This window comes from Lytechinus pictus, chromosome 3 (genome assembly GCF_037042905.1).
Source record: "Lytechinus pictus isolate F3 Inbred chromosome 3, Lp3.0, whole genome shotgun sequence".
Taxonomy (NCBI): Eukaryota; Metazoa; Echinodermata; class Echinoidea; order Temnopleuroida; family Toxopneustidae; genus Lytechinus; species Lytechinus pictus.
Window position 1 is genome coordinate 44,158,295 of NC_087247.1, and position 26,780 is coordinate 44,185,074.

The 26,780-nt window shown below is 34.2% G+C and overlaps 2 protein-coding genes across 2 annotated transcripts; both read right to left on the minus strand.

Annotated features, from left to right (window-relative positions):
• Window positions 1-4,731: 4,731 nt before the first annotated feature.
• LOC135153431 (prostatic spermine-binding protein-like) lies at window positions 4,732-12,450 on the minus strand. The gene is made up of 2 exons (XM_064095985.1): window positions 12,301-12,450; window positions 4,732-4,950 (listed from the first exon to the last, which is right to left on the minus strand). Exons 1-2 carry the CDS (start codon window positions 12,448-12,450, stop codon window positions 4,732-4,734), a joined length of 369 nt encoding a protein of 122 aa, XP_063952055.1.
• Window positions 12,451-20,996: 8,546 nt separating this feature from the next.
• Window positions 20,997-24,383, minus strand: LOC129256292 (homeobox protein HB1-like). The gene has a single exon (XM_054894536.2). It carries the CDS (start codon window positions 24,330-24,332, stop codon window positions 23,691-23,693), a length of 642 nt encoding a protein of 213 aa, XP_054750511.2. The 5' UTR covers window positions 24,333-24,383; the 3' UTR covers window positions 20,997-23,690.
• Window positions 24,384-26,780: the final 2,397 nt, after the last annotated feature.

Here is a 26,780-nt window from a genome sequence, read left to right on the forward strand (position 1 = left end):
TTCGCGGTTTTTTTGTTTACAGTGACCTGAAAAAGAAAAATACGAAATGATTATCTGAATTTCAATTATATTGTTTTGATTGTTATTGGATGTTGTTGAAAAAAATGCTTTATTTTGCATGAAATTGTCGCCTAGGCATATTGCATGCCAAACCTGAAACTGAAATTCATAAAGCGTGTTAGAAATGATTTAATAACATGAAAAAAGGATAGGATGAGTGAGGTCCCATATAACGGTCCAAAATAATTTACTCTTGAAATTCTTTGGGGATATTTTGTCCTTCGTCAAGTACTGATTTGGTTTGATTGTAGTTTCTTTGATTAAGTCATCATGGATTAGTGCCGCTTATTTAAGTATCAATCCAGGCAGGGGCTCCTTAGTGTCTCAACTATGAATGTTCCAAACTCTCTGTCCTTTCACTCGAAGCAGGCCCTAAGAAAGGCAAATTGGCAACCTCTCTCTCTCTGGAGAGCACCCTATTGTGTTCGCCACCCAGGCAGCGCCGCCGGCCGCCAGGCGTAATCGCGCTCAAGAAAAAAATTATTCAAGTTTGAAAGCAAATCCTATAATCTGAGCGGGGTCGATTCTCTTTACCGCTATTCATCCACCCCCTCCAAGCGGCTACTTGAAAATAATATCAAATCTTGGCTGAAAAGGGCCATGGCTTCTGTTTGCCAACGATACCCACTTTTTGGAGCTTTCTTTTTAAAATTGTTGTTGGTTAGAATTCCCTGAAGCATGGTACTAATCGCTTGATGTTTCACATCCCTATAAAACACGATTTACCACAAGTTTGACAAGTTTTAAATATGCATTTACCCAAAGACTGTTCACAGATTATTTTATTTAACCGGTGTGTTCGTCTATTCAAGCAGGAGGGAGATTGGTGTGCCCGGTAGAAATCTATCAATTATCTGATAACCATTAAATGTATTTTAATGACCAATGATGTAGACTTACCAAGATAGACACCAGTATATTCAAAATACGTTGTATGGACAGAGACAGAAAGCTATTCAGCTGCAACATTCATTTATAACAATTAGAATCAAACATAAATTGACTTCAGTAAGATATAGGCCTATAATAATAATGATTCCATTAGGAATGAAAGTGGATTCCAAATAAATGAGAAAGATATTGCATAGTTAGTGTGGAAAGAAAACTGGAATGATGACGTGGATTCAGGGGGGGGGAAGAGTTTGATCTCTTGATCATGCTGATGTAATATCAATTGATTTGAGTCCATTTTTGCTATTATTTATTTCTCCCTGGCTCAACATTATAAAAATTGAGAAGTCATGTTTGGTTTCAGTGTGATGTCTGCAGATATATACAGGCTGTGACTGTCGAATTACTAAATTGGAATTATGATTGTATTACTAAGATCCCAATACTGAATAGTATATATATCAATTTGTTTTCATATGTTTCACGTCAACTTACATCAGGTTGTTATATTATTATGGTATGAATGTGCCACCCTTTAAAGAAAACTGTCACTTTGACTCTGCAATTATTTTATTTTCATCTGAAGCAAGTGATTAGAGATTCATTATTTACATCGTAATTTGGTTAATTTTAACTCTCGTTTTGAGCGCCTCGGAATAAAAAAATTCCAGATAGACGGAGCTGTACCAATCCTTTTTAATAATAATGATGATAATACAATATCATCCTCATTATTATCATTATTATTTGATTTTATACTTATCATTATTAAATGCGAAAAATTATTATTACATTTTATTCATTTATTTATTTTTTGTTATTTTTATTATCATTGATATTATAATTTTATCTTAAAATTTGTTATTGCTATTTGATTATAATTCCTATCAATTACAATGTAATTGCGAGACACCTCTCCACTCTAAAAAAAAGTTATACCCAATATTGGGTAAAATTGGAACATGCAAATTTTACGCAATGTTGCGTTGAAATAGCCCAAATAAGGGGTAAAAAATACCAAGCAATATTGAGAACCAAGTATCTATCATATGACATGGCTCTAAATACCTTAAATTTGACATCACTTGAAAGTCCCAGGTGCTAAATGGGTACCCGGTAGGATGCGAAAGCCTATGTAGTATGCCTAGCAATTGAGTCTTGGAACTCTTGTTGGAATGCTCCCCAGGGAGTGGACAAGGTGCATACATTGTATGCGGGCATGCAAGGATCCGGTGACCGGGGTAATAATATATCTGTAAAGCGCTTAGAGACGTCGTTCCGATGTATAAATGCGGAATATTATTATTATTAAGTCGAAGAGTAAAACTTACCACATATTTCGCTTTAAAGTTAGAAATGAATCAATTGTACAAAAACTGGTTACCTCCACTGAAAACAAACGCTTTCAATTTACGACATATAAATAAATATAAGGAGATTCCATGTAAAACAAAAAACATGCATGTTCCCTTTCTATCCAATATTGGGTATATTTTTACTCAGTGTTTTTAGAGTTTTATTTTTTATGCTATTTTTATTGGGTGTTGATGGCAAGGACAGCCCCCCGAAAAAAAACATACAAATCAAAATGAAAGACTGTGCATTTTACTAAATTGTCGGACAATGTATATATACGGTCACAAGTTACTTGTGTTAATATCAGAAGCACGATAAAAGGGCAGTGTGGCAAAGTTCCCCAAAACCTGTCTCAAATGAAAGTGCCTTTGTAATATTAATTTACAGTTATGAAAGGATACTGAAAGAGAATTGTATCAAAACTTAAATTTAGCGTCATTTTCATCAATCAAATTCACGAAAGGAAGTTGTTTTGACCTTTTACGGAAAACAATTAAATGCGAAAATCTCAAATTCTGAAGTGAGGTTGAAGAGCATGCAATTCCAGAAACAGAGAAAAGTGAAATGAAACTTCAATTAGTAAATATAGTTGAATGAATTAATACAACATCACATACAATTATTATTATTTTTAAGCAATCTAGCCTTTTGGGGTGAAATAATATTTCCTACCAATAAAATCAACCGAGCACTGAATTGAATTTAGTTAGACAAGGAAAACATACAAAGTAAAACATGTCAAGGGATTCAAACAAGGCTTGAAAACCCCGTACAAGTTTGAATCCCATAAATATAATTAAAATAAAGTAGCATCAAGATTAAAACATAAATTTAACAAGCGGAAAATAAAACAATGTAAATTACCATAGAAAAGGGCATAGATAACATTTATAGATTTATGTAACAACTAAAACGATCAAACACGTGAAATAGATAGTGTAGTAGGTTTCATGTATCTTTCATGGGCATGTTGGTCCTGAAAAGGAACACCCAATCTCGACGTTTTGACAAGTGTGTTCTTGTCGTCTTCAGGATAAATATCGATATTGGGTAGTCCTTTTACTACACTATTCTTCTTCGCCATGGAAACCTTCAGCAGTTACGTGAAATAGATAGATAAATTGAAACGTATGTGGAAATACGCATTTTAATGTAAGGAGAGGATAGAGAGAATGAATTTTAAAAATAGCTCCATCAAAATGGCAACTCTCAATGCTTTATACATACACTATCATATTTTCTCCAACGTTTACATAGTTTATGAAGAAGCCGCTTGTATTTTCTGCAGTCAGCAAACAATATTTCAAATACATTTCCCCATGATCTAACATGATCGTATGAGACAATCTCCATATTAAGGTAAATGAAGATCATTTTAAAAATATAAATTTTGTGTGGGGAAAAAATGAATTCATGAAAGCGATATAAGAAACTGGATACGATAATGCATTGATGGTCCAAAACGTATTCGGGCTCGATCCGGTTGCACACCCCTGGACCAGTCCAGGGGGTGTTTCACAACCATTTAAGTATAACTTAGAGTCGCACTTAAATGTCTAGTTGCGTGCAGTATAAAAGGCATTGGTCAGATTATCATGATTATGCAAGGAGGACACGCACTGCTACGTATTGATCAATGAGATCGCGCATCGGCATTTAAGCGCGACTATAATGCCATACTTAAATCTTTGTGAAACACCCCCTGCAGGTCCTCTTAATATAAAACTTAGCAATTAATCGTATAGAGATTATTTGTACGATTGATCACACACAATATCCAATGCAAGTCAATCTTATGAAGTAGCCCCACGGTCACCCGCTAAGCTTTATGTTACGGACCCGAATGTAGAGGATGTATGTGTTGTAATTGGGGTCACGGTTACCTTTTGTTTTAAACCCCAGAACAAAACAATTCATTTTCCGGACTAATGAGTATGACTCATTAACATAGTAAATGGTTTTTTTGGGGTATAATTTGGGCTTGTTTCTGTCTATATAAAATCATGTCAGTATATACTTCTGTATATGTCCTTTTCCGAATGAAAATGTATATTGCTGTAGTTCTAGCCATGTTTTTAGTTGGGATGAACGGCAATTTTAAGAAACAATTAGATTTAAATGACCACTAAACCAATGTCGTGATGCGCCTTTACCATTCTGCCCATTCTATTCCCAATTATTGGCATTTGTTTTATTATTGTCATAATCATCAATTTCACCACTATTTCATAAAACAGCTTTTGAATAATCACCATCGGCGCCACCAGCACCACCACCAACACCATTATCAGCAACACATGCATAGGCCACAACAGCCACCACCATCATCATTAGCATCGTCATCATCCTCATCCTCATCATCTTCATCTTCATCCTCCTCATCATCATCATCTTTATCATCATTGCCATCACCGTGAACCCTCATCACCACCTGACCACCATCATCTCATCACCATCAGCATCACCATCAGCATCACCATCAGCATCACCATCATCACCACCACCATCAACACCATTATCATTATAACCATCATCACAATAATCATTTCCACAATCAGCGTCGTCATCATCAGCATCACCATCACCACCGCCACCACCGAGCAGATGCGTACGATCGCCAGCATCACTTTCACAGTCGCGCCACTACCAATATTTATACGACCGCTCTTAATATGGACCTATCCATGCACTTGGTATCATCGTTTATTATCAGCAGCACCACCATGACCATTTTTTTTGCTCATATGATATTTCATTAAATTTCGTTTGACCATAATCACAGCATGCAATCAACTGCACTATGTGGGGTTTCCACCACTAGTGTAAATCCTTTAGTCGAAACTTTTTTTTTCCAGCCCTCACTTTTTTGTCAATCCTTCACCTATTCAAGTTCAGAAGATCATATTCAGTTCAGTGTCACATTGCCCTATAATCACTAAATAATCCTGAGACTGAAATTCCACGTTTATAATTGATTGTAGCTCATTTGTCACACACTATTCATGTATGAAGAGATATATAAAAAGGCCTCCCTGCGTGAGAAGTGCAGATACGTGTGCATCCCGAAAGGGGAAAAAATATAAACAGGAAAGGGAAATGATGCAGGGTCCACGGTAGAGTCGGAAGTTTCTTTCCCGATTCAATTCAAAATAAACCTTCTATCCGTCAAGAACATGCAGGCCTTTAACATTGTTCAAATTTCCCACTCGTTGTCACGTCATTGACTGATAATACGTGGAAGTCTAATTATCATTCTGACGGAAATTATACAATTTTGTGAGGCAATAAAGCCATTAATACTTCCCCTTTGCAGTATTATTATCATTTTCAGACAAATTTATTTTCATCAATTACACTGGAACCTGTATCCATCACTAAGATTGAAAAGGGACACGAATCACTGATAGTGGTATTCTGATCATGCTAATTATGTCGGATAAGCCCTACCCCTCCCCCCAAAACAGACGATAATATTTATATATATTTATAAATTCATAAATAAGTACACAGAATTGTACACACCTACACACAAAAAAATAAATTAAAAGATCACCCGGCATGACACGATTCCTGATTACCATTCTTGACGAATCTCTTTGGTTCCGAGTCGTTGTAATCTACTGCAGGTCACTTACAGGTGCATGGGACCGGGGGAGGGGGAGGTCACACGACCGAGAAAAGAAAAGTAGAAACGAAAAAAAAATGGGGAGAGGTACAAATATGATGTTTAAGGTTTTTGCCCGCTCGGTCGTAGCTATATTTTTGTGTCCCATGCGCCGTGTCTGAATCCGTATTTTCATTGGCTCATTTCGGCGCTACAGATGGTCGTGAAAGTAGATTGCTGTCGGTTTATTTTATGTTGACTCGAAAACGAGGATCTCTTCAAAATGAAATGAAGGAAAATGAGTACCAACCAGCTACTCTGTTGCAAGTTTTAAGCTCTTGATGAGTTTTTGGCTCACCTCATAGGCGGATCCAGGGGGGCCTTAGCCCCCCCCCCCCATTGGCGGAGCAAAAATAAGGAAAAAAGGGGGGAATAAAGAAAAAAGAAGGGGAAAGAGAGGAGGAAAAAAATAATAAGAAAAAAAGAGGAGGAAGACGAGTGAATAAAATAAGGTGAGGGGAAGACTTGAAAAATAAACAAATTTCATGTCACTATATACAATTTTTGTGCGCCCTTTGTACTCGCATTCTTCGATGAGATACATATCTTGTTCAATAGGAGCTTAAAATATGAAGTTTTGAAGTCAATATACAAAACATGTCAGCTCGGCCGGACAGCGAGCTTTAATTATTTTGTTTGATTTACAAATATATTTTTTTAAATGCTTTGTAATTTTGTAAAATATCAATTTTATGGTCTGAATATCAACATTTTTAGCTAGCGCTGCGCACTCGCATTTTGATTGGTAAGTTATGTATACCTCTATTTTAATTATATACAAACTACTTGAAATCCCCTTTTCAAAACAGTTTATAAATATTTCGGATCGCGATTTGCAGTCGCATTAATTGTTTAAAATATATTAACCCATGCATCCTATTCATAATTACAAAAGTGCTTAAAATGTTCAGTTTTCAGGCCTTAATATCAACAAATGGAATTTCAACAAATTTCACCTCGCGCTTAGGAAGAGGAATAGGAAATTAGTCATCATTTTCATATGATGACACAATGTCCTAAGAATGTTCCGGTCAAAATAATTGGAAAAAACCTCAGCTTGCGCTTCGCGCTCGCATTATTTATTAAGTGCGATCCACATCCACTTCACAAGTTTCCTACACAGTGCTTGAAACAGTGCTTAAATTGACCCTTTTCAGATCGGAATATCAAATATTTTAAGCTCGCGCTTCGCGCTCGCATTATTGATTGTTGATTTTCTGAATGTATTCAGAATGCCCAGATTCTATAGGTCTAAATCTAAAATACGCGCACGCATGTTTATTGAGATACGCAGCTTGTTCTTTATTTAAAACATAAATGTTTTTTATTTCTCCAATTTCAGATCAGAATATCCAAAATTTTCTGCTCGCGCTTCGCATAATGAAGGAAGATGCCCAATTACCCGTGTTTCTTTTCATGATTAAAAAAACATGAATAGAGTGTCCAGTTTTTAGGTCTGATTTTTTTTCTTTGTTCGCGCTTGCATCAATTGTTTAGTTATATACCTATCCCGTACATGATTGAAAAAAGTGCTTCGGAATGACAAAAATATATTTAATCATTGAAATATGTATCGTCTTCATGGCTAACTGCAAACAGTCCTTAACAGGTCATTTTAAGATCAGGCCAGAACGTAGGCCCTATATATTAACAATGTCTGCTCGCGCTTCGCGCTCGCAGTATGATTTTCTACTTACATACGCATTTTGTTCAGGATCACAAACATTGCCCAAATTTTCAATTTTCAGGACAAAATACATGACGTTTCAACAAATTTTAGCTCGCGCTTCGCACTCGCACTATTCAAATAGGCCTATGAGATTATTACATATTTATATTGTTTCATAAGTATAAAGCTAAAAAGTGAATTTTAGGACTACCCCCTAACAAAAACCATCAAATCATCGAAAAAAAATCATCAAATAATCAATCAAGCCATCAATCAATGAATAAAATAACTCACTCAGTTACTCGCTCGCTCTCTCACTCACTTACTCACTCACTCACTAAACTTGATCAATCAATAAACAAAAAATCAAAAATAATTAATAATGATAAATTAATAAATAAATAATAAATAAATAAATAAAGAAAGAAACAAATAAATCAATAAATAAATCAATCAATCAACCAATCAATCAACCAATTAATCAACCAATCAATTTGTGATCATCCCTGACAGTCTTGTTTTAAGTATATCACTGTCATGACTGTGATATCAATATAATTATGCAAGTCACACACATATTCATAAAGATAGAAAGGGGTAGATCTGAAAAATGCATTTTTTGTTTTGTCTTTATTGTTTTAAAGCAATATATCCACATATCACACATAGACATCAATAATAAAAAAAATCACAAGTATTTGCACCTTTATAGCTCAGTGAAAACAATCACATACAAGTCAAAATCAGTTTAATAATTTCCACTCTTAACATTTTCAAAGTAAATTGATATACCGAACACCCGTCTATTTAAAACTAGACAACTAGAGTAAAACATGAGCATGAATTACTTTTCTTTTCTCAAAGCATTTTCAATTGATAATGATATCATTCGGCACGTTTTCGGAGAGAATTTTCCAAATAAAAATCGCAATTCTCATTAAAATCTGTCAAAGTTTTTTTTCAATAGACATTGTCTATCATCACGGGTGCTTTAGAAATCTGGTTTACCATGAATTTCATGGATGGTTTGGTATGTTTCAAAATGATTTTTTTTCTTTAAGTCTACAAATCTGTACATGTGTGGCAATGGGCAAACCCTTGGTATATCTATTACAGATTGATTCAGTATTACATCGCTTTATTGTTTAAATGCATATTCATGACGCAGATGTTGAGACCTAAATACTATGTTAAATGGAGGGCAACGAGTAATAAATCAGAAACACCAGATGATGATGTCTAAAGTAAGAGGTAGTCATGTTATAATTACACGTGACTTCTTAAGTGATTTGGATTCAAATTTTATGATTATTTGTTTTATTTTAACAACCCGCTCCCATTTTTCTGGAGTATGACAGGATTGTTTAAACACCCTCGGGATTCGCCCGTGTCCAGCATCTCTTGCCATCCGTCCTGCTTAATTTCATCATTAATAATTTTTCTTGTTATGAAAATGACAGCAGGAAAGGCAATTAATAACGTTTTGTTCAGATGTTAACCGACCGACGATGCTTTGTAAACATACCAACATAGACTTTCGTCATTAAGCTATATGTTGTTAAGTAATTATAGCAAAGGTCCTGGAAAACGGAATGAGGGAGGGGGGGGGGTACTGAAACACATGCATGGTTAACTGAAACAAATTGAGCGCATCCCAATATATCCAATCAACTCAGCTCGTCTCCGCGGTGAGAGTACCCTGATACTGATTCACGATCAGATTTATCACGCATTGAGGCGTGAGATATGAGGTTTTTCTGCATGCTCGCCCTCTTTTTTCTCGGTCAATTACCGTGATCTATTCTTCAGAAATCGACATCATCAATCAAGTTTTATTCAAAGACCCTCCTCGTGTCCTGCTCCACCATCGGTGATTGTACACATACCAGACGGTAGGCATGAATCCATAATAAGAAACATATATTTCTACATTGTAACTGATAATCATATGCGCAATGGCGCGAAACCGTTTAGCGCGCGCTAAAATAGCGAGGACATCGTCTGTGAACAAACAACATCAACCTCAAAATGCATCGTTACATCGTATTGGATAATATCTAACTCTCAAATGAATGAAGACGAAAAAGAAGTTTAGTCATTTGCATTTGTAGCGATGTTCGATATAAGTGAGATCATCCCTCGAGGATGTCTATTTTTGCACATCTGTTGAAACATCTTGCACTGGAACACAACTCAACGTCATGTTCCATTTGCTATATAGTTATCAGGGTTAAACAAGCATATTGTAAATGGGCCGAATATTTGCCATTGTGGACTAGCTTTAACAATAGCCTAATACAAATATACAAGCATTTATTTAATTTTTCATTCTGATCTAATAGTTTTATGGGTAGATGGGATTATATGTACACAGCCATGACTTGGCAAGACGCATCTGAACGATATACAGAGTGCACTGCTGAATAGGACTACCGCAATTCAACTTGATCAAACTGACATGCATTGTAGATATTTCCTGAATAATAGAGTATACATGGGTTATTACAGTCTTTATCAGCAAGTACATCTTTAAGATTACTATCTAAAGCCTCTGACATGTCATTAGTAAAAATGACAGGAAACATTAAACTGTTTTATTTCGTGGCTAAGACATCCGCAACAAATTGAAGACATTACGGGTAGGAAACAATTAAGATTTACTCCAGTTCATTTTAAATGCATCAAGTAAAATGTAAACGGGTTGGTTTTAACATGTCTAAGATTGGTCGAGAAAGAAATTATGACAAATAGAAAAAAAAAATATATGAGAGTATAAAATATTTTTTAAACGTCATAAAGAAATAGTTTGATAATTATTAAGATGGTTCCGTGGTATGTTCTCTGAAATAAACGTTGTAAATGACATTGAAACTTGACATTACAGAGTGTACTCTTTTCTAGTTAAAATTTGCAAATCTACAGTGGAATGTAATTAAGATAACTTCTAAAGAGAATCATGTCACTTTGGATAAGGAAATCTTCACATTAAAAAGTGTATAATGGATGGGAAAAGTAAAATATGACGGATTGGAGCTTCGGAGAAAAGACCTCACAATCATTGACCCACATCCAATTGCACTGATGATGATAGCAACGAATATCATTTGATAGCATACTCTAAAAACAATCTGCTCAAATTTGAATAGATACGTTTATCAGAGAGCCATTTAATAGAAATTCAGTTAAACATTATTTTCTCATCGATATGGGAAACAATAAAATTGCCATTTTGATAAATAGGATCTATTCAGTTTTACATGAATCGAATCGAGTTCTGCAAAAGTAATATGATTACATGCCTATCTTACCAGATATTCGAGAAAGTTGTTTTTTAAGTGTCAGTTATATCTTAATCATTAAGTATCAAAGAATTGGCTGTAAAAGAAAACTAAAATGTCAGGGACTCTTTTGATACATTCTCAAATATTCATTGAATTCCTGAATGAGAGGAGTATCAGTCATTAATATTTGGAATGTTGTAAGTTTTTGTTTGATCACATACGCGTAGATACACCCTGGAATGTCAAACACAGTTCAATCAATTTCACCTCCATTGACAATGATTGTTGTATACTAAACAGTATTTCAACATTTCCCCTCTAATTACTAAGTAAAGGCCAAGTAGCCCACCATACAATCATGACAACTGGGATTACATTTGAAGTGTAGAATCAATAAGCCATTAAATATATGTTCATGATTGGATATATTAGAAACTGTGTGATTATATGGGTTTTTACTTTTTTTTAAAGGTGAGTTAGAAATGACCTTAATACGAATTACTGCCCTGCCTCAGACTACAAGTTTCTAATTATTTTATGACCAGAAATTTGGTGCACAATAAGAAGATCATTAATTTTGTAACAAAAGGTAGTTATATGTAGTTATGTGTTGTTTCCCTTTCTAAAACACAAATATTCCTACATGGAAATGATATACTCGGTTGATTTTTGCACTTCTAATTGTGACTGGGATCATGCACGTTACCTCCTGAGAAAACTTTACACGACATTCCTCTCAATTTTCAAAATTATTCAACAAAATATACCCATTAAATTATCATTGGGTGTAATGATATACTTGTACATCGTGGATTAAGTGCAGCAATTTCATAACTTAGTACTGTGAAAATATGAGGGTGATAAACCAACAACAAAATAGCAAATTTGCATGAGCGTATATTTTGTGGTGAGTCACGTGACTGCATGAAATCAGCGAATGGAGTTACTCATCGTGCTGTTTCCCCCATTGACTGTCCGACGCCAGAGCGGTGTACAATAACGGCAACACTGTACTTCAGCATACATTAAAACTATGTCAACATTCAAAGAATGTTATTTTTGCTCTCTATACACACAAAGTCCATAGATTATATACATAATTTACACATCGAGTTGATATTACTATGTACATCCAGGTGACACATACACACACAATATTAACGCCAAAGTATGATATCACAATACCCTTGGGTTCCACATAAACTCTTCAATCAATCAATCCCCTGACTCTTTTTTGTATTTATCATTTTCAGTATAAATTACCAATTAACGTCAAGGAATATGTTTTGTTTAAATACAGTCACTTTTCATCTACCATGTCAACATTTTCACGAATGTCGTACAACGTTCAATCCAACATTTTCTTCTACATGCAATACTAACGACGATGGTTTTTCCAATATCGTCACTCCGTGTACAGCGTTCTGAGATTGAGCGTTCTCCGTACCCGTTGAATCGGTCTCGTTGTCCCCCTCACCTTCTCCCGATGCTCCTTCTTCTTTATTCTTGCTCTCTTTCTTGTATTTCATTCGTCTGTTCTGGAACCAGATCTTGATCTGCCGTTCTGTCAATCCTAAAAGATGGCTGAGTTCGATTCTTCTCCTTCGTGTAAGATAGCGGTTGAAATGAAACTCTTTTTCTAGCTCCAATGTCTGATAACGAGTGTAGGTCTGCCGACATCTTTTCCTGCCGACTTCAAGACCAACATTTGGACCTGCAGAAAGTTTGAGCAAAGAACAAAGAAGTGGACACATTATAAAATACTATTTAAATTATGAAAGTGTTGATATAAAGATATATTTAAACAATCTAGTGATAAATACAAGTTAATATAACTCATGTATCATATATTGAAAAGGGACATAGGTCGCTGATAGGTGCGTGTAAATTATTTTCATTTTTATGTAAACCTACATCTAGAAATAAAGACCGATATTGCATGACTCACTGTATCTAATGATTTAGGATTTTACATGCATACAATATTGTTTGTTGTTTTCGTTTCGACGTCGCTTTACTTTTTTTATCGATTCCAACAGGACAAAGGTTGACAGAAAGTCATATAGGTCTACATAAAATTACCATCTTGGCTCCGTAACTCAAAGATTATCGATCAATTGCTAAATGGACTGACCAATCAAGATCAATATTACATGCGCATTTAGTTTATAAAGTGTTCTTTCATATTTGCTATTAATCACTAATCTTTGTTTTATATGCTCCTTGATTCATTCTTCTCTTGGCCATTTTTTTAAAGTGATACATTATGCAAATAGATATGAATATTGCATTAAGATATTGTTTATGCTTGAGGCATATCAGTGGTGGCAAACATGCATGATTTTGTTTGTTCTTGCGCAGTGTTGTTTGTTTTTATTATACCTTAATCACATTAAAAACAATTAAGCAAAATCAATATGTTTGATGATTGTCTCCTTTGTTAACCTTATTTCATAATTATATAGACCCATAAATAGATACATATATGCTCACATTGGACCTTATCAATACTGATAATTAGTAAAAAGGATCGAGCAAACATATAATAATGTATCGTCGAGTATAGCAGAATGGCAGACATTAGTCAGGGTGTTGTGACTGTACTGTCTTTGTATGTTTTCTCTGATTGCTTTTAGTTTTTATCAGTTTATATAGGCGACAAATCATTGTGGGTATGATAACATTTTACCTTCCTCTGATGAATTCAAATTAATAACCAGTATTTTAATGTGTATGGTTTGCAAACAACTTTTACCTCGGATATTGTATTTATATCGCAATTACGCGATGTAAATTTTGAGCAATTGCCGTTTCTGTTCATGGAGAATGCATAATGAATTAGACCTATGTGTATCTTTAGCCCACATAAACTTATTTGATGAACATTATCTTTAATAGATAAAATACGGGAAATACTGTATGACCACTTAAAATGCATGTCATCAATATGAAATAAATTGCAGTCATTGCAGTTTAGGAATATTCATGAAAGTAGGAAAACAGATTCAGGTACGATGGCCAGATTTCATATTCGGTATATTATCATTGTTTCATTTCGACTTCGCGTTATAATTATTTAATATGCGTCTCTAATTGACAAAAGTTTAATTAGAGACGCATATTACATGATTATAACGCGAAGTCGAAATGAAACAATGATAATATACCGAATATGAAATCTGGCCATCGTACCTGAATCTGTTTTCCTACTTTCATGAATATTCCTAAACTGCAATGATCTGCGTTAAAAGTGTCCCAAATATTGTTTCCAACGACAACAAACATTGATGAACGTGTTATCGGAATATTATTTTGGGGTATATTCGGAATTCCATTTGTTACTTTACTTGTTAGCATGTATTACTAACATTTCAATGAACTTCTGTCAACATCCGAAGTACTTGTGTGCCGGAAATTACACACAAACAAATGTGCAATTTGGGATAGTATAGCATTTATGCAAATAAAAACTTAATTTTACGTTGTTTTATTTTAGTCTATTGGTTGATTAATTTTGGAAAAAAAAGAACTCCTGATCTTTCATTCGGATTTGGGACAATCACAATAACTTTACTAGACTTATATTATTGTCATCTTGCTAGTTCAAAGAGGTAGCAAAAACAAAACTTATTTTGTCTAACATATTAACAGATTTATTTGGTTAAGAATAATTGCGTTAACATTTTTTGAAAGATAAATCACGAATTCCTGATGTGCGAAGTGTTTGAGTAGCGTATAATCCCATAAAGCAATTTATTCTGAGTTGTTCTTTTACTTCTCTTCTATTTAAGAGTAATCCTTTTCCAGATATTTAGGTACTTTGAAACGAGTCGCTCATGCAGGTTTTGAGCAGAATGGATGGGATATTAAGGTCTATGTATCTAAATAAGCCGATAAAAGACGGGTGATACTACCCTAAAAGGGTGTGAAAAGAGATCAAAATGAGATTTAGCAGATCAATACTAACAGGCGTTCTGGATTATTGTGGATCAATGAGAGCAACAAAAGGCTTCCTATAAAATAATGTGATCATTAATCAGAAATGGTACAAGTCACCCTCGAAAAAAAAAAACCTCTTTTACTCTATCATCGAAACAATCACGTTATCATTATCGACGTCAATATACCCATATCGACATCAATACCCATATCATATCCCATCAATACCCATTTCATCATCATCATCATCACAATTGTCACCACCATAAATCATCGTCATAATAATGACAGTGGTTACAAGAATCCTCACGAAATAGGTGAAGGTAATCACAACTGCGTGGTGTGAGTGTCGTGATGTATGCGATAAAATGTCAAAACCAATTGAATACAAATCCATGGTTGGGGAAAACGTGTTGATTTTTAAAAATCGCAAAGAAAGCAAAAGCAAATTTTGAAACAAAACATTATAGCAGAACTATCAAAATATAGTGTGTCATGTGTAACACCTACGTCACAACATTGATAACTGCATATCAGAAATAAATATAAAAGATTATAACCTTAATTTATCAGTCCGTTACAAGTTTGACAGATGGTTTTGTAGGACAAAATTTAAACAAAAATAAGCAATTGGACTCCCGACAAAAATAAATTTGCTTGTTAAATCTGAAAAAACGTCTACTAAACAATTTTCGTTTCACATCATCCTCGGCATTTTACACATGCTTATAATAAAGTTTGATATAAGTTGAATAGTGACCTAAACTTGGGGATGTATCAAAACTTAAGAAAGACTTGATGCTTAAAACATCCAGTATGCCTAATAGCCATCCTTTCCCACGAATGAAAAAAAGAAAGATTGCTACTACGTGAGAGAATAAATAATTTCAAGCCATGCACGATTTATCTTTGAACACAAACAAATTCTCAGTCTTTCCTGTGATGTCCCGACTGAAGGATCTCAAGAACCTACCGTGATGGTTTACAGGAAAATTTAATAATATTCTGGAAAGTAACTACATCAGCATGCACCTTTGAATTGGAATCAATCCCCGAATGAGAAAGAAGATTAATAGCCAAATTGTGTGGGATAACTTCAGTTTTATCTTACATTCTTGAAAATAGAGTATTCGAAAATGTAAAGATAAACTTAGTTTATGAACTCCAGTGTAGAAATTTATATCATAAATGGGTTCAGTCTCTCATTACATATCCCAATTCTTTTCTTATTCTTTTCAAGACAATAAAAACAATCATTACCTCCAAAATCACAAGTTGCCTCAAATGAATCTCTTTTCAGTGTGCACATCACAAACAACATTTTGATCCCTTATTTTCGAAAGAAAATAATCCTTCTAATTAAAAGAATTTAGATGAGTAAAACATGAGTCTTGTGGCAGTTACAATTATAAAATGTTGGTTTTAAAGACATGAATATTATACATGCTATCCATGGTATGGGTAAATACGGACATTCTGATATAATGAACAGATTATATATATAATCCATTGATAACAAGCACAGGTAATTATGGTGACTGAACCCGAATTCAGTCGTTGTATTATTGTGCAGTATAAGATGTATTCGAAATATGAATTTACCCCCAAATAAGCATAATGTTTCGCGACAAATTTTAATTTTATACCATGCAGTATTTTCAGAGAGGGTATTTTTTTTAGAACAACTATTCAACAAATTATAACAAAATGAACAAGGTGTATCTCAATTGTGATCTTAAATGTTACTATTGGACCCTGCCAAAATATAAAAAATAATAATTTTCTGCATTTGGATATTATAAAACGAACATCAAAATATCAATTTTATATTCTGTAAGTTATTCAATGGACGTGCCATGAACATGATGAAAATACAATTTCAGGTATATTTTTCATATTTGAGATATAATATAGGCCATTTCTTGTCTATCGAATTAATTTCTAATCATACATGGCACTTTAAAAAAGAACGTGATAAAAACAATGAGATATATAGCGCGCAAGTCAGAAATATTTCCAAGTTAGTTGTGTTTATATTTGGGTCATATTGAAACAAAATTGACTGATAATGGGATTCGATTCTTCTGAATTATAAGTCTGGCAGTTGTTATTATCAAAACAAAATAAATCTCAAGATTTTGAACGGATTCGGGGGAAAAAAGTGGAAGCAGATGTATTGAGCAATCAAACTAAGAATCGGAAGTAGTATATTACGGGATTTTTAAAAAGAAAAACAGCGTTACGTCACAGTTTTTTTTATCGTAGAATATAGTATATATAGTACAGAGGGGAAAAGTCGATGGGGTCCAAGATCGTCGCTTTTTTTTTAAGTCACGAGAGAAGAAACTGGGCGATTATTTCTCTCAATTTCTTGCCCTGTCCTTAAGCTTTCATTTCTAGTCACGATGTGTATCAGGTTATACATTCCTGTTAATCAAAATAACAATTATCATCATTAAATTCATCATAACCGGTGTTTTATATTCATTCCACTACCACCATCATCACCGATCCATGATCAATATCATAATCAAAATTGTGCGTGCAGTATGGCATCAATATTCTGAAATGAAAAAAACCATGGAGCTATAAAACACATTGCTTCATGGAAAACTATGTATCCCCCTCTTTTTCTTTTACACTGTTCCTTTCGGCATGATATATGGGATGATTGTAAAACCTTCGCGCCCTAAAGTTTCCTTAGGTCGCAAAGAAATCCCATTCAATATTTCATCACGTCTCGCAAGCCCCGCACGGCGACCAGCCGCGTCCTTCCGCTCCTCACTAATGGGTCTGGTGGCCTCCACGCGCCCCGAGCCGACCCCGTTGCAATTTGTCACCGCGCCGCTGCCGATGTCTTGACACCGCAGCTAGTTCAGATCTTCGGAACCAATTCTTGTTGCTTCTCGTCTTTATCCTAATATGCAAGAGCTATAATGATATTGGAGGGGAAGAATCATTACTATGAAATGATTATCGGTCTTTTTTGCGCTGGAAAATTTACTGCTTGCACTACTTCCTCTAATATCGTTAATAATGTGACGAGTCTATTGACTTGATCATGTTGGCTGAGAACTGGTTATCTAACTACTAATTTCGTAGCTTACAGAATAATCCAATATATTATCAAAAAATTGATAAAATCTGGTAGACTTTCTTAGTTCTTGTATTTCTTTATCTAAGTAAATCAACGATATCACATGCTTAGCCTACATGATTGAGATGATTTGGAACAAGAACAAAATGCAGAAAATAAATTGATATAGTAGACAAAATACAATGAAATGTAATTCGAAAAGTATATCAAGAAAATTAGACATTTTGATAAAAGAAAATGTTGAATCTATTGAACAGAAGGTAATATTTTGAATCACATTCAATCACATTCTCTAACATATTTCTGACTCATATTTTCTGACAAACAACATTAATAATAGCAATTCTCCACAAGAAACGCATAACACGTATCAACTTAATTCTTTCAATCATTTGTAATTAAGCAATGATGAAGATGATTATTTTTTATCATTATTATTATCATCATTATTATTATCTGTTGTTATATAATATAATCGTCATCTCACCATCATTATCGTCACCATCATCTTCATCATCGCTGTCGCCATTAATGTTATCATTTGATTATAGTGGTAGTTCTTATCAAATCAATAACTGTTCTTTTTATAAATACTAGAATTATTTATTTACAAGATTGGTCTTTTCCAATAAATAATCTATAAAAATTATCTGAAATATATAATTAAATGTTTCTATATTATATTAATTTTATATTGATTTTATTTTTTTGTGCATCGCATGCACTGTATACACAGAAATGCTTTAAAAATGATAAAAACAAAATGATTGGCTCGACTATTTATTTATTTTTTTATTCAAGGGATAAATGTGAGGGTCCTGAGGGGCGTTTGAAGTAGACCGTTTTTTTTTCGTCCTGAAAGAATATGAAAGCTAGCATAATTTTTCTATCTTTCCAACAGCTAAAAAATCATATAGGACTTTAATAAGTATTATAACCCCTTTTAATTCTGAGTCATTCGATTTTTCATTATTTAAGTCGTAACTTTGCCGAGGCTTAACATTTGAAAGATGTCTCATGCAATGATTCGTGATATCAATTTTTATATTTTAAATATTCAGAAAGATAAAACGGGGGGGGGGGGGGCTTGTATTGTTATTTTCTGTTCAAGCACATAATGGGGTCAGGTATCTCAATTGATACAGACAGTTGATTGGCCTTATAAAAATGGCATACAGTATATTAAGTTTTAGGGTTTAATATTGCTAGAGGTATATGTATATGAATACAGCCATTATCAGCTTTAGATGTCACATTTTGTATAGAGGGGTCGCTAAAAGCAGATTGCAGGCAGTGGGGGAGGAGAGGGCGAGGGGAGGGGAGGGGGAAGGGGAGGAGAGGGGTAGGGTGACAGGGTGCTCGTGTTAGGGAAGGATTAACATGACAAAAACAGGAATAAAATGGAATGAATCTGATGATTAATATTATTGAGTAGTATAGAAATATATAAAGCAGAGGGGGTGAAAAGCAAGAGGTCTAGGAGGAAGAGAGGAAGAAAAAGAAAAGAAAAAGACAAAGAAAAAGAAGAAGAAGAAGAAGGAGAAGACTGAGAAGAATTAAGAAGGGGAGTCAGAAGAATAGGATGAGGAAGAAAAGTGAAAAGAAAAGTAAGAAAGAGAAATGCGAGAAAGATATATAGATATATAGATATAGGTAGGTAGGTAAGTAGACAATAGATAGATAGATGGATAGATAGATAGATATAGATAGATAGATAGATAGATAATTAGAGAGATGGAGGGACTGAAAACAATATTTTAGAAATTGGTTATCTTTTTGATAAATCTATCTACAGGTGTGTCATCCATTACATTGAATAACGGAAGTTTTCCAATTTTCACTCGAGCGAAAGGAGTCCAAATCACGCTTATCATGGTTATCAATCCCACATTTTTTTTTATTCAAGTACTGTCAATGGGCGAATATCCGATACGGAAAAATCTAAAAGCTGCGTAACTTATCAAGCAGTAAAAAACAACAACTACGTGATAAAAATGAACTGATTACACCATCGATTTGACAACTTATCAGTTTTCTAGTCCCTCGCGTAGTGTTAAATGTTGGTTGCTGTTTTTGTGAATGAAGTGAACTGCAGTAGGAGTCAGGGTTATAGTTCATGGATGAGGCAAGACAAGGAGAGAAATCAGTGGTTAACCACTGAAATCTCCTCCGCCGGAACTGGCCGACTTTTGAAGATCAAATGATGGACGAATCATATATATTCTGTTTTAAAAAATCACGAAGATCAACAACAAAATACAAATTCCTTATAACAACCCTGGTTTAAAAAAAGTCCACATAGACAAGAATAACAGGTTTATGAAAGTAGGCCCTATCTAATTTCCTAATTCAAATACGATTTAAGAATGATATAGAAGGAAAGAAATGATAGGTCACATGCAAAAATACTAATAATGAATTTGGAAGAAAAGAAAGTGATAGAGAGATAAACAACTAGGGTGTTAACTGACACCAGTTATCACCACAACACACCCAAGACCTTAGCCGCGATGCCCTATTAATAAAGTACCACTTTCTATTACACCAAATATCTTTAAAAACATTGTCTATTTTTGCCGCACAATGGCATTATGGGCCTACATTTTCACACTTAAAAACATATATGTTTAGGATTATTCCATCATAACCCCCCCCCCAAAAAAAAAGAGAGAGAGAAAAATCCCACAAGTACACTTACGTATAATCAAGGAGTTGGTATAATGCACACAGCACCATGTAAAATATAAAATCTAGCATATACATATATATTTTCATCTACATGATCTACTCAGCATAATTATTAACGAAATGTTTGAGCCGTGTTTTAATTGTGAAATAGGGGGTTAATAACTAGTATAATGCAAGTATTAACCCTTAGCGCGCTGATGTTGCAATCTTGTACATTCGTACAATTAAATTCAATTCGTAATAATTAGTTTTCTCCACAAACCTTCAGATTAGGTAAGCTAATAAAAGGCAATAGTTCTTGCATAACATCTATATAATAATAATTAGTATCAATGGTGCGGCAATATGGAAATCTTGAATCAAAGAAAATAACATAGAAAAAAAAATTATTATCCCCCCTCAAAAATTATTCAGCGTGCAAGGAGTTAATTCCAAAAGCTTTTGATATATTCATATGAATACCCTTTTGGTTAAATCAAAATTGTTTATGACTAAAGTGTAATTGCATTGGATTATATTGAAAGTAACCAGGCAAGTTATCAAATTCAAGTTCACCATGTTAATCTTGCAGACCATTGGACATTATAGTATTCATTGTTGTGTAGAACGAATATAATTATGTTATGTAAATGCATTATCATATTTTCGACCTGTATTTGTTTTATATAAATATCGCATATATAACTAATTTGTATCAAATTTATACGATATTGATGTGGAGTTAAATCTGTCGATGAATTTCCTCATGCACCTTGTCAGATGTGGCCGGAAAGTGAAATCCGGAAATTTAGAGTAGATCGATCAAATTAGATAAAAGACTTCCAGGGGTTGTCTGCCAGCCTGGTTTCCTTCGGTCTTATCATACACAAGGATTAGAAAGAAAAGAAAAAAAAAAACAAGATCCTTCTGTATATAGAGCAATTGATTTGAATTAAAAAAATAAGGAGACTAATTATTTCTATCTTTAGCTCCTACTCACCGGTTCAGTGAGACGCAATTACGTTATTAAACATATAGAAAGCGAGTAAGTTAAATAAGAACCACAGGAGTCGACAGGCTTTGTACAGATAATTCCCCATCATTAAAAAAAAACAATGAAAAGAAACGTTCCTGTACAATCGTAAAATTCACATGAAAAACGCTAATTAAAAAGTTTTAGGACATAAGAGCTGAAAGAATGATCTGTACCAGTATGTGATAGCCACCTTCATGATGGGATTTACCAACTGAAAAAATGCATGAACACTGCAGGCATATGATTTAACCATGTTACTGCACACCACGCATGCGTCAGAGTACAATACAATAGTTAAAACCAACAAAAGGAAATATAAACTGAAGAAATTCACGATGATTTCAATTTCGATCCAGAAGAACAGCTCGAATGGTTGAAATAAACGAATTGGATTCAGTATACTGTACGAAGGCGCGTGGTAGACCAATTATCACAACGCGAAGTCACTAACTTTGGATTTTACGACGTCATAAAAACGTTAAAATAAACGCGTTGAATGCGTGTCCTCATGACATGTATTATGGTGTCAGTTACAACCTTGGCTTATCGTCTGTGACTTACGATCTTAGCCCCATTAAGAAGTTAAGAAAAAAACTTAATACCAAACACAAATACAACTAATCCGTTGGCGTTGCCTGGGCTCTTCCTCAATTAGCCGTAATTAAATACGATTTTTAAGACAACCATGGAAATGGAATTCGTTGCTAGATGTACCTTCATCAACTAAAAAGATGCATGTGTCCGGTAGCATAGAGCTACATATAGTTTTCTTACCTGATTACATTCCTTTTTTTCATCTAAGAATTATGTATGATTTGGGGTTTTTCCTTCCTAACTATATTTGCGTGATTTTTTTCATAAGAAACGCTCCGAGGATTCACCCCTATAGGTCAATAATGCACCACACTGTAAATATGTTTTAAAAAAAAATATTCTACTGAATATTTTTTCTGTAATATAATTCATATTTGACACCTTTGCACAATTATTATCCAATACATGACTAATTAAGGTAACTGCTGATAATAGAATATACAAATATAATATATCAGATAAAGGAGCACACATTTAGCTTCAACATCAGTGTATGAACGAAATGCATTATACACGCCTACTATATGGTATGTTGGTATAACATGTATAATGTTGTTATACACCATCAACATAAAAAAAAAAATTATCTTACTTTCTAATTCTAGCTTATTCACCTACTTAAATAAGCGATTGCCACAAACCAGTCTGTCCCACCATCGTGATTGTAGTTTCATTTTTCGTTTACAGAGGAAATCAACGCTTGCGTGACTTCGAAACTATTCTCAGTTTAGTTTCCTATCGTGTACAACCGCTAATAATACGTTATGCCAAACAAAATACTTGATATTTTGTTATAGCTACATCCAGAATAGAATATGTTCACAAGACAATAGCTTTCAAACAAAGATAATGGGAAAGATAACAAAAAAAAAACACACCCCACAATGCATGATGATTAAATCAATTCGTATCCCTTACAATACAAGTAAATAATATTAGTTGATTAGTGATGAAGCTCAGTTGATACCAGTTATGGGGAAAAGGTGATTTTTAAAAGAGATATTGATAAGAAAAGTAATTGACACGATAATGATTTTAAATACCATATTGAAAATACAGATAGAGTAGTAAATATAATTTTAGTTTATGTATTAACGATAATGAGGGGATATGTTTCAACAGATATGGTGCTTTCTGGGCTTATCAACTTCAATTTTGGTATAGATTGGATGGTGTATCTGAACAAGCCCTACTAATAGTTTTTCCCCATTTTTTTCTGTAAGCCTAAAGACTTTGGGTGTCATAAGTGAGAAAAAAAATCGACCAATGTCATAAATATTGGGTCATAATGGTGAACATGCCTATTTTGACAGGAAATTTCGCAAAATATAGATTAATAACAATGTTTATCGGGTCAATCATGATTTTCATCAGCACTGAGTAAAAGTGACAATGAATCTGGCATTATTTTACACACGAGTATGTTTACCCTTAATTTAACCCAATCTGGAGTAACATCTTCGATGATGCGGCACTACATGACAAAATTTGCATTCAAAGAAAATCAAGTCAAAGAGACAATGTTCCTCACCTGCCACGGGCATCCATGGATAACCTGAGGTAGATTTACAAGGAGACATCACCTGTGAGCAATGATTGTTGTTAGGTTCTACTGCTGCGGCTGATACCAAACAACCTGTACCAGCGGCCAGAGCGTTCACTCTACCCCTGTAGCTCCCGTCACTTAACTCCGCCGCTGTGCTACCCCATGAAGTCGAATTATACGTGGCAGCCATTCTGGAATCCCACGCACTCGTTGGTGAGATCGGTTGGGAGATGGACCCGTAACCTGCCGACGTCGTCGAATGGTCACCGTACCCTGCTGCCGTAGAAAAGTTCGATAATGTCCCTCCCCCATAAAATGTGGTAGCACCGAGCTGCTGGGTGCATGATGGCTTTGTCGACGCCCCGAGGCTCGGCGGCGAAGAACTTGATGAATAGGATGATGTTTTGGGGTTCTTGCTAAAAGCACATGATGAGAGTTCATAGCTGCCGGGAGGGGTGGCATAAAACTGCTCTCCTGCATGAGGATAAGTCGGAAAAAACGCTGGGTTGACGAAATATGAACTCGAACTCATGGTGAGAAGAAATGATAAAAGTACTTCATTAAATAAAAAACAGCGAGAAAACCCTTTACGAAACTAAACCAGTGGCTCCTCTTCTCTTCCTGGTCGTTCTGTCACCGCTAATGATGTTTACTATTTGCAAAATTGATGCTATAAATTGTCGCTTGGAAATAATCTTTGAATTTGAGGCTGCATGACTCTGGTTAATATTTGAGATTCCTGCATGTACTCTGGACCTCCGTTAAAAAAAGGTCTCTCATTTATCCGAACGGCGGCTCGGATGTGAAGGGTTTTTTTCCTACTCGATACCGACGGGTCTACTGACCAATAGGAATCGAGGCACTTCAAACATGAAGGAAACCATTTGCGATGCGTAAGTTTTCTATACTATAGAAAACACACACAGACACACACGCTAATTAAAGCCATTAAGCGACTGGTAAGGGATGCGCCTTCACCAAGGTTGATATTATGATGCCATCAGATCACTCTGCAAAATTTTTTTTTTCTTCAAATTATTTATCTAAAAATCCCTTACCTTTATTTGTACAGTTCTTATGTTAACAGGCAAGAGCATGCTCGAAAGAAAGAAAGAAAGAAGAAGAAAACATTTATTCTGAAAATGTTACCCAGTATCAACATATTATAATAATATATATATAATCATATATAAAATATAATAAATGAATAATTCGTCTGGAAATTTTATCTCTATCAGTAATGATTTTGTATACCAATCCATTTCTGAGCTGACCGTGTATTTAGCTTCAGTAAATGAAATAAGTCTATTATGGAGTACCATTTTTCACGTTTTTGGGCAGTTATTGTACAGTAAAAAAAAAATCAAATTACACATATTTGAAACACATAAATGGTGAAACTTTTAGATATGAATAAACATGAGCACATCTCGATTTATTGTTTAACAATGATTTCGAAATTCCCTTAGTCTTCCATAACAGCCCCAGGTATTATGAACCCTTTGAATCAAACACGCCCACTTATTATACAATAAATCCTACGAAGAAACGATATTCTATTTTGGATAGAACATTATTTTCACGGCTCTAAAATCATCAATTAGAATTATTTTGTTGCTGTCCAACATTGTTGCCATTTCCAGATTTCGGCAAATTCAAAACAATGTATTATTTTACCCCGATGATATGATATATTATTCAAGGTTCGTTTGAAAGATATTTACAGTTGTATCAAATTAAAGCAAAATGTATCTTAACATACCGGGGGAATTATTCTCATAAATAGATTAATCATGAAATAAATCCCACACATACTCGTCGAGTCGTGCATCTCTGTCATTAAATGTACTTCTTTGTTTTGTTGTGCGTTAATAAAACATAATCAAACAATCTCAAACCACCATTATTTGATGAACAGGCAGCAAAATTCATTTCGTTTACTTCCGTATGAAAAAATAGTTTTGTTTGTGGTCGAAAGTCGTGGAACTTAAAAAAGGGGATTTTCATTTTTTACAAAATATAGGAGATCCGGAAGTAATCGATTATACACTTTTTTCCTTACTAAGAAATTGTACATTTATTAGAATAGAAACATTGTTAAAAATACTGATTTTGCTTATATAATTCTCATTATCAAAATCAATAAACATTTCGAACTATTATTGTATTATCATTGACTTCAATCGGAAGTTATGATACCGAATTCAATGACATGTAGTCATGATATTTTAGGATGATCATGATAATAATTGCATTATGAATCCCAACGCTATCTATAATCATCATTGAAATCGGATAAATTAATGGTATTATTTGGCACTCATGCATTTTTTTTCTTAATAAAACTATGCATGGGAAAGTCTCTTTAAGAATAAGTAAACAATTTTTCATATTCTGAAAGTGTTGAATGTAATTAAAAGAGCAAAATAGATTAAGCCTATGCTGCGCATTTCATCGAAATCAAATAGCATAAAATGAGACATGTGAATATTTCGCTTATTTTTTTTCACAAAACAGTATGCACAATCTAGCACAGTGATAATATAAAAATGAGAGAATTTATGATTTCACTCACTGTTTCTCTTTTATCTTATTTTTTTAACCATACAATATTGAAAAAAATAGCAGTTGCACATGTTCAGGAAGAAATATTTTTTTAGTTTAATATAATAAGAAAATTACAATAGTTCATACTAGTATTTCATGTATTGACATACAGAAGAAGAAGAAGAAGAGAGAGGGGGAAAAAGAGGGGAGAGAGAGATTAGTTGTATCAGCACCAAACATCGGAAGCACAAAATACTTGAAAGTGCAATAAGGTGTACAGCGTGTGTAACTAATCTCTCCTTTCTTCTCAATTTGAACGGGTAATCTTGTAAAACTTGACAAAAGTGAAAGCCATTTGCCCCATTAAGTCATTGTTCCCCCTATCAAATCTCGGTCTGTGGTACCGACAAGACTACTTGAGATGAAGTTGATT